Source organism: Micromesistius poutassou (genome assembly GCF_964030765.1).
Source record: "Micromesistius poutassou genome assembly, chromosome: 17".
In the NCBI taxonomy this organism is placed as follows: Eukaryota; Metazoa; Chordata; class Actinopteri; order Gadiformes; family Gadidae; genus Micromesistius; species Micromesistius poutassou.
Genome location: NC_140287.1, coordinates 6686336 through 6699173, shown reverse-complemented (window position 1 = coordinate 6699173; position 12838 = coordinate 6686336). Strand labels below are relative to the sequence as shown.

General features: G+C 42.5%; 1 protein-coding gene across 3 annotated transcripts in view; it reads left to right on the top strand.

Annotated features, from left to right (window-relative positions):
• Positions 1-12838, top strand: part of LOC311362045 (palmitoyltransferase ZDHHC14-like) — a 39102-nt gene that overhangs the window by 11092 nt on the left and 15172 nt on the right. For all 3 annotated transcript variants that reach the window (XM_084481847.1, XM_084481845.1, XM_084481846.1), the window contains exon 3: positions 3888-4048. In XM_084481847.1, the coding sequence (XP_084337973.1) occupies positions 3888-4048 (161 nt within the window). The remainder of the gene's footprint in view (positions 1-3887; positions 4049-12838) is intronic.

Here is a 12838-nt window from a genome sequence, read left to right as displayed (position 1 = left end):
TATGAAGGAATATAAGCATGTTTATCTGCTTTGTATTTGACAAATGTGTCTATTCAAGCTTATTTTGCTTTGTCGGAACATCTACGTCTTAATCGTAATATTTTGAAGGAGGCAGAGCGCTCTTTTACGTGCGCTCTGTTTATACAGTAAGTTGTCATAGTAAGTTAGTTAAAAAATCGCCCTTTTATTGGTGCAGGAAAAACAAATAGTCGATCATCGCATCAATTGCAAATATACGATCCGAACACAAAAGTTTGCTCAAGCCTAGTCCTTACTGTATATTTAGAGTCCCCTTTAGATCAATGAGGCTTCAAATATTCTGTGTATTTTCTCACCTGGATTCACCACATTTTTTGACAGAAAGAAAGAGTTTACGATTATGTGTCTTCTATGCTGTGTAGCCTTAGGGTATTCAAAGAAAATCTTCAGTATTTACTTTAAAAGGTGACTTTACTATGTAGAGCACATTATTATTTACCTTGCATCAGGAACATTGCGGTCGACTTAAACTCACCAAACAAGAAATAATAACAATAACTCTTGCTTCTGGCACCCAAAGCAGACAGAAATCGTTCTCAACATACAATATAGTCCTTTTTTGTGTTTTTAAAGCAACGCAGATCATAACCCTCTCAATAATTGCACGTTTTTGATGGTCTTTGGACGAACAAATTGCGAGCTGCTGCAGTTTGACACAGCTGTCATAGCTCTGCCGCTCTTGGAACACAGCTTGATATCAATAGCTGCCAATCTCTTTTAAATGGAATTCTGCCAATGTTTGATACATCATTATCATGGTATGAAAAGAGGGAATAATAAATGCGCCTCAAAGAAGTGGCCCGGTGCTAGAGCAAAATGTTGGACCTGTGTGTAGAAACGTATCCGGTGCCGGGCTACACGACTTGTCCAGAATGCCTTGGTTAATCTTAGTGTAACCCAGTGATTAAGAAAGGCAGTAGGGCAAACATGAACCTCTAACAATTGGAAGCCCAATTAGCCAATGTGCACCCGAGGAATGTGCACTTAGCTCCAGACCGAGTAGTGCACGCTGTTCAGGAAGAAACCCAAGGACCTCCAGACCAGTGTCAACAATCACAGATGTGCCTTTGCTGCATTAGTGCCGTGCTGCATGAATCCTCCTGCTGATGTCCCAGGCATCCCAGCGGTTTGTCCACCCCCCCCTCCCCTCTTCCAGATGTGGACTGCAGGATTGGCTCCAATCCCTTGAGTTGAACATATTGGAGACCCTTTATTGGCGTGAAGGCCTTATTCAGTTAAGTTGATTCCTGATTAGGATGTACTCTCTCAACAAACTTTCAATTGCATTCATTATTTTTTTTTGAATGTTCAACCTAAAGAAAGTAAAAAAGAAAGCTAAATGAATTTAAATCCACATTCAGAACACATTAGTTGTCAGCAAGTGAGAATAAGAACTGCTTGTTTCATTCATGCACCGATGTATTGTGCATACTGTTTAATGGCAGCTTTATCAGACCAACAGCGTTTAATAAGGTGTATTGGATTACTGCTATGTGTCTCACTGGAGTACAGGCACTCAAGCGCTGGAAAACATGCCAGCAAGTGCTGGACCATGGGTGACTGCCAGCAAGGCAGACACCCAGGGTCATCTGTTTATCCTCCGCAAGACACAGGCCCATTGAGAAACCCCTTCTTCAACCCTTGTGTCATCATATTTATAGTTTTTTCAATCCATTTGACGGTTGACCTCTCAGGTTACAATGTTTGTGGCTAAGCAGAGGCTCCAATCACACAAATGTGCTGTTCTAAGAACTTCTCCTTTTCCCAAACCTATTTTTGCAATGCATATTAGAATGGATCCGTCAATGGTTTGCCGCCATAGTTGGCACAGTTTTAAAATAGCAGATCTATATATAACTTGGCGTAGTTGGTGAGAGAGTTTCAGGTCTTGGCACACAACAGCAGTTGTGAGCGGCCACCCAAGGTGCAACCATCTGGAGGGGATGTGGTGTTGCATCCATCAGCACCAAACAAACGCAAGGCTGGAAAAAAGTATTTTAATGTCATTGTGACCCATTACATTTGATTGACTGTGACTTTGTATTTCACCTGCAAAACAGGACTGTTTGGTTACCAATTCATCCGATGTTCACCGGCTCTCTGTCATACATTCAAATGGTGATGAGGAGATGAGAAAGTGACCACCTTGAATGTGGTTTTGCCGTAGTATTGACCCCTGTGTCAATATCACAACGACGGCGGTGCCAATGTCAGCCCTCTATTCACAGGACTTGATGCTTTTCATTGATCAATGTATGGCCAAATGACGGATTGAGTACTTAAGTGCTTTGTGATGGCCAGTAATTGGCTTTCTTCCCTCCCATCCCTGCCCATTTCTCAGCTGACTGCTGAACATTATCATAATGGGAAAGGTTTCTTCCTCCTGCCCAGCCATCCACCCTCCACCAGCTACCAGGCTCATCTTTTGTTCCATGTCATTAAGTCATCATCCTGTACAACGGACTGCATCCCCTCTGAGAGACAGTAGTCTATACCGGATTGAATCACCTCTGTCGCAGGGTTGAACGGAAGCCTTTTTGGGTGCAATCCATTGTCTAAAGAATGCACTGTTATGTTATTCAATTAACGCCCCTATTTAATGGAGATTCTTTTTGTTTAATAGATTCATTTGGATTTGTACTTTCCAACAATTTGTGAAATGACTGACCGGCAAAACCAAGATTGATTAAAGTTCTAGACCCCACCGATTAGTTTTGCCTTAACGACCACTGTCAACGTGTTGTGGAGACTGGCAAACACATACATCGGATTTTCGGTAATAAAAGCTGCAGCGTTTTAATAAACCTTACTGTACTGTATGTCATTCCTTATGACTAGAAAGGGCCCCGGTGTGGCAGGCGATCAGATGTGGTGTCCTATTGCATTGTAAAAGATGTGGCCCCATTTTATACAATAGAAAATGCGGTGATGAATTAAGATGGACCATATTTTTGGTCTTTTTAGTTGTTTAGAAACTAAAATTTGGTTTAAATCAAAGTGTCCATTAGTTTTAAAAATGTAAATAGTTTTTTAGGCCAAATCTCCCAGCCCTACTTATAGGGTAGGGCTGGGGATAACGCACTATAATAACGAAACCCAGACACAATTATTGAAAATATATATTTTTGCTATTCTCTGAGTCATCGCTGGAACCACATGGCTGCCATATGCTCAGTCAGTTCCACCCTTTTCTCTCCAGGACTTTCTCTCCACTTCCACTTTCCCTCCATACCATATCTCCTTCTCCACTGTTGGACCAAAGTCTTCAGACAAATAGTAGTGGTCCGGAGCCATTCCTATCATCCCATTTGTGATTACTGTAAATAAGCACCAGGATTGTTGGCCAGTTAACAGGATTAGGTGGATATATTTTTTTTTTCATAAAATCTGATTAGAACACACGGTTATGGCCCTGACCCCTGACACAGTGTGTGTATGTGTGTTACGGTCCAAGCATGTGTAAGCACTGGTTATTAACTACTAGTGATTTAATTACACCACTACCATAGCATTGGAGGCTTTCCTTTTAGTAGTGGATGTTGGTGTTGCTAAATGCTGGAGAGCTGTTTGTATTTGGGTAGACGGCGGGCTCTCTGCTTATGTTTGTCCTTTGAATCCCTCTGGGCTTTGGCTGTTTGAACACAGCTTTTTTTTACTACTTTACCATCACAAGTCAAACAAAATAACCATGTAGATCTTGAACCATGTGGTCTTTCTTTCGCTCTTACTGTCGATGTTGTTTTGACTTCTAAAGCATTGGCTAGATAATTAATCTATTGTCCACCCCCCCCCCCTGTCCCTCTGTCCCCCATCTCCACCTCCACCTCCATCCACCCCTGCCTGCTCAGCTGTCCGTTCCTGGCTCTCCAGCTGACCCCAGCCATCCCGGTGGTGGGCGGCGCGCTGTTTCTGTTTGTGCTTGGTACCCTGCTGCGGACCAGCTTCAGCGACCCGGGGGTGCTGCCGCGGGCAACAGCAGACGAGACAGCAGACTTGGAGCGACAGATAGGTAAGACCACTGCGGGTGCACCCTCCACTGGCTCAGGGGATTCAGACACACTTACGTTGAAGATACTGTTCTGAATAAATGTGACGGTTGCTAAAAGCAGATATGAAAGTGAAAACACACTTTAACTCTGCAACTGTCATTGCCCTTAAAATTCATCATCCATCTCCTTCCCATTTCTTGTGCTTGGTTGCGGCCTGTTAGATTTAGACTACATCTGTTCTGTGTCTATTCCCAAGCCTCAGTCTCACTCGTATTATCTGTTATAGCTCTCTATCGTGCCACCCTTTCATTTTCTGCCTTTATATTATTTTAGCTTTCAGAGTATAGTCTATCAGAGTCTAGTTGAGTTGGAAGAAATGGTCATGGCAATGGTCAGGTGACAGGGAATACTGACCCACACAGCTGTATTTCCTCCTCCTTTTTTTGCTCTGCGCTGTAATTAGGGCTGGGTGATTTGGCCCAAAACAAAAAATCGAGATTTTCTTCAGTTTTTCTCTTAACAATCAAAAAATACCAAAATATATTTAGTAAGCATCCTAACAGACTACTGTATAGTCTACTGTATAAAACGGGAACATATCTTTTGCAATGTTATATGTCACTGAATCTGTGATCGCCTACAACAGGGCCTTTTCTTGTCATAAGGAATGAAAATGCTGCCGCCAAGGTTGCATGCACTTTGTGGCCTGAGCTGGCATCTGCTTCTCTTGGTACTACACAAACCTGCCATTCCTCTGCTTGTTTCTATGGGAGGTGTTGGAATTAGTCGGTTATGTTCATACTAGTAATGTGTCTTACATGATCATCAATATAGTAATCTGTGCCATTTGCTCACTGTTACTGAAATAAGCAAAAGCAGTTGCCTTATTTATTGAAAACAGGAGTAAAATCCTTGAGTGAGCGCTCCACTCTGCTTCGAAGGTAAGTCTTTTTATGATGCTTCTAAAAAATTGTTGCCTTTGTAACACAAAGTTGACCCGAGTTGTAACATGCCCCATCCTTACTTGAACTCTCCGCCCAAACAGCATTTTTTAAATACTATTCAAATCCCAGCTGAAACAATGGGTTCACTTGGTCTTTAAGGCAAGACAAATCTGCAGAATGTAGTACTGTAATAAATCGAGAATTTTGCGGTGCAGCAATTTCACAAACTGTAGGAAAGTAAAAATACTAATTACTTGATTCTATCAAATAAATCACCCAGCCCTAGCTGTAAGGCAGACATGACTAGAGTTATGAAAATTATTTTTTTCCCATATCAATCAGGCTTTCTTCACGTTCTGTTCCCCTCCTACCCTTTTCACCCTTCTCAGTATCTGATTCTGGGGAAATAAGCCTTCAAATTTAAAGGTTATCTTATCCAGGCTAGGCTGTAACAAAGCAGCACCGTTCCCCAGGGTTGATCAACCATACATTTGGTCAGCCACTGAGTCGCCCTTATCTCAGTCTAACAAGAGGAGTCTCGCAATGCATGTCTGTCCTTCGATTTTCTCGACAACCGTTCATCCGATCGCCTTCCCAATCCGATTGACTTCTTCCCACCAGCAATTCGCCCACTTGGGAGAATTGCTGAGGACCCAAGAAAGTGCATTGTCAAGTTGTTTGGATGAGTGGTTCTCGAGAAAGCTGCAAGCAGCAATACCGAAGGCCAAAGCAATCGGCCTGTTCCCAACAGGCAAGTTTTGAATTGGCACATTTTGAGTGCAGTTGAATTACGTCCATCACAACCTTGATTAAAGAAGGTTGTTGTTGTGGCTTCCTCTACCCTTTGAATCACTCTGTTTATGATCTAAAAAAATATTTAATTAAACCTGCACTTGTTTGCATATTGCAAGCAAGCGGTCTCATGTCTTGCTCAAGGGCACAGCGTATGCTGTACAAACATTCAACAAATGGGCTCAAGGGGTTCACTCTCAAAGATATGTAACTTTCTCATTTTCCACAGAGATCCTTTCCATCCTGACGCCGGCAGGGCCTCATTAAACAAACTCTGAACCAGCATAATTAATCTCATTAGAGCACTTGGGAGGGGAGAACAAAGAGAGCCCCCCCACTGCCGTCTCTCCAATCAACAAAGTGCTAGTCGGTCAACAGTGGTTGAGGTGGATAAACGCCTTGAAAATATGAACGCTGACCCAAATACCACACTGGACCCCCGTTTCGCTATCTCTTCCATCTATTTTGGCTTTGCAGAGTGTTTTTGCATAAACAAAATGTTTTTGCATATTCAAAATGTATAATTGGGGATTTTAAATGGAACCAGGATGGTTTCACTGAGCGCTCTGGCTTGCAGACCAAATTAATGAGACTGGCTCTTTCTGTCTAGCTTTTATCCCCCCCAACCATATGCTGTTGGTATTTTATCTAGTTTTTTTTGTTTGCCTTGTTAACCCTAGTCCGCATAATCTCTCCTGGTTCCATTGTTCACTTAAGGCTTTACTTGCCTGCCGGCTATTCCTGGTTCTACGTGAAACACCACTCCTTATTTTGGGGAAGCGGCAGCTTGTTTTTCCTGTAAGATCTCTGGCCTTCATTTGTCTTGCCAGCAGATAAAGCTGAGGAGCTAAACCTGATGAGCTAAACCTGCAGGGAGACCATCGCCTGCAGTAATGTCAACTACTGTATGCTGTTACTTAAAGGGCAAAGAAAAATATGCATTCTATGTGCTTTACCAAAGAAATTCTAATGACTTATTTCTTTCCATTCTGGTAAGGAATTTAATTTCGGACATCTCATCTGAAAGATAAAAAAGGTTCCCTATTGTAGTTATCAGAGAAGTCGGATGCTTATCAATTTAAATTTGTTAACATCATTAAGTCTATACTAAATTAACGTTTTTACACAAGATGTTTTTTAACCAGTTCTATTCTATTCTTGAAACGATACAACACAAGCAATACTCCGCACACTTTAGTGTGGTCATGACACGATTAAATAGTGAGAAATCCTCAGGTGTTGGAATGTTTTTAGGATTTCTAAAGGGTGTGCATAAACACGGTGGGGATTTATGTGTGTGTGTCCCTTCCATGGGGAAGTAAATATATCACAAGCACAAGGACAGATCCACTGTGAGGGAATGACTAAATAAAGGCATATATTGACTGGGAGACCTGATGGCTAAATAAACAGTGGGCCAGTGGGTCAAAGAGCTGTAGACTGAAGGAAGGACAGGAGAGGGGAAGGGGACAGAGAGATTGATTCTGCCAGAGAGCGTGTAATCATGGGAATGGACGGTTTTAGTAGAGCTGTGTGTTGGCGTTATTTGTTGTGCATGAGCAGAAGCTGGAATGCCGATCTTTAGCTGTGTGCTGCTTTTGGCTCCGCTTATGGCAACAGGCCGGGCTAACATTTAATCTGGACAGACACAACACAGCTATGGGAAGACTTTACTGAAAAGAGAAGTCATTCCAGGCTTTCTGTGGACTTGGGTAATTCAACAGAAGCCTTGTTAATAATTAATGATTTTGTCGAGTGCCACACGGCTCAGGTTGCCATATTGACCCGTTGGCTAAACTGTAAGTATGGGACATAATGACTGTTCACCAGATACACCCTTCCTGTTGGTCAGGGGGGGAGGGGGTGGTTGAGCAGGTTGCTCTGTTGTGAGTAAACAAATTTAGTCCTTGCTGGTTTATCTTGTCTACGTGACTTGAGTTCACCATCCAGCTCAACAATCCCCCCCCACCATAAAAGAAAACATTAACAGAAAGTTAATTTAAAGTCTTAAGGGTCACACACAGTATCCAAGCCCGCTGATCCTAGCTGTAAACCCCAAACAAGTGTTCATCTAGACGGCGTTTCTTTCTGATGTCTCTGCGTGCCTGCCTCCACTGCTCAGTATGTCAGAACTAAAGCGTATGGCATCCCTTTGGATGCCACGTGCCAAACACCAGACCTCTCTGAAGCTCTAATGCCAAGAGCAGCTGAGGGAGGCATCTCTTTTCCGGTCAGCTCTGAGCTGCATTCTCTCACACTATCCGTTCCATAGCCGTCAGCTGCGCTTGAAGCATAGATGGAGACTATACAAATTACTACGAAGGATAGACCTCAAATAAGACATTTCATGCATTCAGCATTTCATGGTTACACCGCTCTAGGGACAACAAGTTTGCCGAGGACATATAGACATTGATTCTTCTTACCTCTATTGGTTGTAAATAACCATTGTTTACTTTCTTTTTTTTAATCCCAGATTCGTATTCACTTTTAGTGCACTGCTGGCCACTCCTACATGCAGGTTGTAATGACTACACAGACGAAAGCATAACAAGGGGAGCGTAAGGAGAGATTGTATTGGCTTCAATTACTTTTTCAGCTTTCTGATTGACGAGACTCAAAAGTATTTTTTGGTTGATTGTTATTTCCAGGTCCGACGTCATTATATTGTGTTGTGTTTTCGTGAGAGTTCTCATACTAAAGAAATGCATCATTGTTGATGTTTTTACATTTTTGTAATGTACTGCACTATATCCAGTGCACAGTCTTTATGCATGCATGCTCTCTCTTTCTGTTTCTAGTCATGGGGCTGGTAAGCTCAGGTGGTTGGAGCGTGTGGCTCATTAGGCCAAGGTTACGCGTTCTGTCTCCGTACAGGCTGGTGCCTTTTTTAGAAAAGCAAAAATGCATCACCCATTTGAGTTTTAACACCTTAATATGGACTGTTGCCGGCGTTGGCTGTTTTTCAGACATGCTGCATGATGTATTGCCTTATATATGTGTTCATATATTTTTTTGCCCAATGTTACGAATGCTGCGTTCTATCCTTTGTATGGAGAAGTCGTCGTTGGTCTGGCCTCTACTTCGAGGAGACGGATATGTTTCTCCACAGATGTTTACCGCATTTGCATAAACAATTACTCAAAGAGTCCAGCCAACACATGGCACAAACATGCATCTCGTAACATTGAAATGTTTATTCCTTGCTTGTTACTCTGTCCTGTGTCCCTGGAGAGGCAATTTTTCTCTCCTGCCACCAGCTCTCTTTTGCTCTCTACTCTACCATGCCTCAAGCCCCATAGTGGGTGTTTCAGCGATGTACTAAGAGTGCGTGGAAGATGGAGTGATTTAAAAAAGTGACGAGGAGGATGGAAACTGTAGTGAATGACCAGTAATGGTGCGAATAAATCAGTTGAGATAGAAACCAAAAGAAAACGGAAGATAATCCAAGCTGGGCTAATTACTCCAGAACTTCAGAACATATTCAGACCCTTTTCACTCCTCTTCCTCCTATTCCATTCTGTCTACACCCTGATCCTGGGTTTCTCTGGCTGCTCACCAGGCTTGTTATCCAGCTCAAGCCCTGTGCGGTGAGCAGAAGCCAGGCTGTGCGTTCCTCTACTGTCACGATTGTACCGTAATCTACCCTTGCTTCCTGGAACAGTCCCTGCTTCCGCAGTTCAGTGAATACAAACAAAATGCAGTACAAATTGAGTGACATCTGATGTTAAGGACTTGTTTCTGTTTTGTATTACTAGTGCTGCTCACGGTCTAAGATTGGATCATGAAATAGTATTATTATATGGTCTGGGATAAAGTAATCAGGGCTGATGTGATGATCCTTGTGGCTTGCTGGTCGTAGAGCTGGTGGAGTCACAGGATGGGTCTCTGGCAGAAAAGGAGACGGGCGAACAAACAGTTGCAGACCAGTAACGTTGGGAAAAATCACATTGCCAGATGGTGACAGGCAATGCAGGAGAGATTCTGATTTGTGGGAGGATTTTGTGTGAGCTTGCACCTTGAATGAGAGCCCGCATGCAGAGCGATGCATACACTTAGTCATAACTTCATAGTGTTTTTTTGATGAGACAGCTAGTTGTAGTTTAAAAATTGCCCCATCGTAAAACTATGTTCTCTTTCATAGATAGTATTACAAACACACTGTATTCCATTTCCACAATATTCTGTTTTACTTCAACCGATTTAAAATACCAAAACTTAAGAAAACCAATATGCACATGTTACTGTGTAATATTTTCGGGTAATGTCAAAGGGCATGAGATATTGCAATGTTCTCTAACAAATATTGTGGACATGTCAAAAGAAATGAACGGCCCCTGTGCCAAGTACAACCCTAGTCCCAATCGACTTAGCATACATGTGCATACCACTGCTACCAGGTGATGAGCAAGGTCAAGTCATTATATTATTTTATATTAGTACTTATATTAGATTATATTAGAGAATAAATGTTGTACATTGATGATGAGATCATTAAGACGGACGGGCCCTGTCCAATAGTGTTGATGGTTAATACTTCTAAAAAGCGGCTACTGTTGTTGCAGAGACGCGATGCAGGCGTGGCACCAGCTGGGTCGTCTCATTGGTGCACCATGTCAACAGGAAGTGGTGAGAGTGTGCCCCGAAGCTGGCGCTATTTATAGGCCATTCCCGCCTCACTACATCTCCACTCAGTTGCCCCTTTCCGATATTTAACTTGTAATTGAGTGCAGCTCTTAGACCGGGCCGGTGACCCTGTGTCGAGCTTCGCAGGTGGTTTGCAGGGTTCGTTCATACCCACCAACCACTCACACACCTTAACCTGTAGGGAGGATGTGAACAGGGGTATTAGCTGGTTGGCTGACGTTAAAAACGCCATACACATGGTCTTATATGGAACACACCTTTTGTATGTTCTTGATAATGTGTCTGAAACATTAACATATGATAAATAAAGGACTGAATTTGGGATGAAAATGTTGGTCTACAATTGACACATTTTATGCATTCATAGTAACAGTTGAACTCGGTATTTGTCTTATATTGGTTTTAACATTTCTTTGCCTTTAACAAAAAAATACTGTTAAAGCTTCTTAGCCCGGTATTACTGAAATCCGAAGCATGGCGGAATTGTTATTTTAACAGCTGAATGATTCATGACTGCTAAGTGATTGTTGTATAATTAATCATGACTTTTACTGTCAACGGGTCAAAAGTTGCCGTGCCAGTAAATGCAGTTAGAGCAGCTGAAAGCTTTTCACTTCTAGCCATGTAATAGTTCTGCGTAAACATGGCTTCACGGCCCATACCATTCACACAGTTCCTCGTTCTGTTCCAGTGCTATGAGCCGTAGGCGGAAGCCTCTGTCTTCCAGCTGAAATCAGCTCTAGGAGGCCTTAGCAATCATTACATTACCAAACCTGAATCCTCCTTCTTAGGGCACTCACACTAGGCCATTTGTACCGTGCCCGAGTACGTTTTCCCCCTAAAGTCTAGATCGTTTGGCTAGTGTGAGCACGGCATCCGTACTCAAGTACAGTTCAATCCCGTGGCCTCAGTACACTTACACGGAGAGGTGTGCTCAGGCCACGGTACAGATGCTAATGAGCCGACACACGCACAGATACGCAACCTATATGTACAAGAGGCAACCTTACTCAGGCCCAGTTGAGATTGCCTAGTGTGAGCTCAGGCCAGCGCACAGTGCAATCGTACTTGAGTACGGTACAGGGCAACTTTGCCTAGTGTGAGTGCGCGAGTGAGTGTTATGTTCCCCATTCATCCACTGTCGCGACAGGGTAGCAATTACAATCCTTTCATGGCCCGCCAGGCAACGCATGACACTTTTTGGCTGACAGTGAACCCCTTATTTAGCATGGTTGGTGTCTGTGTGATTTGTGTCTGTACACCATCAGGGTTAATTTTCACGCGGGCGGTGTAATCTCAATGTTCCTTGCTTTTATTTTCTCTGGCGTGAGGCTCTTTTCTCAGGGCCAGGCTATCTCTCTCGGGGTATCTCTCGCTAGGCTCTGTTATGGAAGACGTCTCTGCCAACAAGGCAGCTAAATATACATATATCTTGGCTCAGCAGAAAGGTTACGTTGACTTTTTGTTCTCTACTGGATGTGTCTTAATGCATACAAACACAGTGGACAGTGAGTAGTATTCCTCAACGTGGTGCTAGTCATTTTAGATTTTTCTTTGAATAGAACCGAGTAGGAAGTTGCTAACGGGGTTGATGAAGTCATGATTCTCTGTGTTGACGGTTAGCTCCTAACTGAACCCTAGTGTGGATTTATGCTGGCAGTTTTGATATCCTTCGTAGTCCTTAAAGTTTAATAGTAATGTTAGTTATTGCCACCATCAATTATACTCGCCAAGAAGGTAAAACAGATTTGTAACTGATATTAGGCCTTTGGCCTGCTTGGCTCACTATCAAAGATAAGAAGGCTCAGTCACATAACACTCTGGGTGCTAATTCGTCAGTTTTATCCAAACCTGTTTTACAACCAATCATTAACCCATTGATTGATTCATCATTTTATTTTCTGAGCTTTTAGCACTGCAACTAATGATCATGATGTTCACTTCTGACAATGGCATTTTGTTATGCAAGTCGTATTGCTATAAGGGCATGTCGTATTGCTATTAACACCTTAAAACATATATATATATTTTTACTTAATCATTAGATCTCTATGCCCTATAAAAAATAAAAATAGAATATTGACTTAGAATATGAATATTGGAAATGTACCGTGGCCAAGATGTGTTGGACGTACTGCATATCCAAAACACTTTACAACTTCTAAAAACACTAGCAAATGAATGGAAAAACACAAACCCATAAGCCCCAACACAACTGCAAAAGCCACAACACAAATGCAATAGTCACAACACAAATGCAAAAGCCTCATGTTTAAGCAATAATATTTGGTCAGTTTCATTGTCAACATCCGCTGACGCTCCCTTCCACTTAGTGGTGGCTGTTGAGATTGTGTTGTGACCATTGCGTTTATGTTATGGCTTTTGCTTTTGGGTTGTGGTGTTGGCTATTTTCTGTTTAGTTTTCTG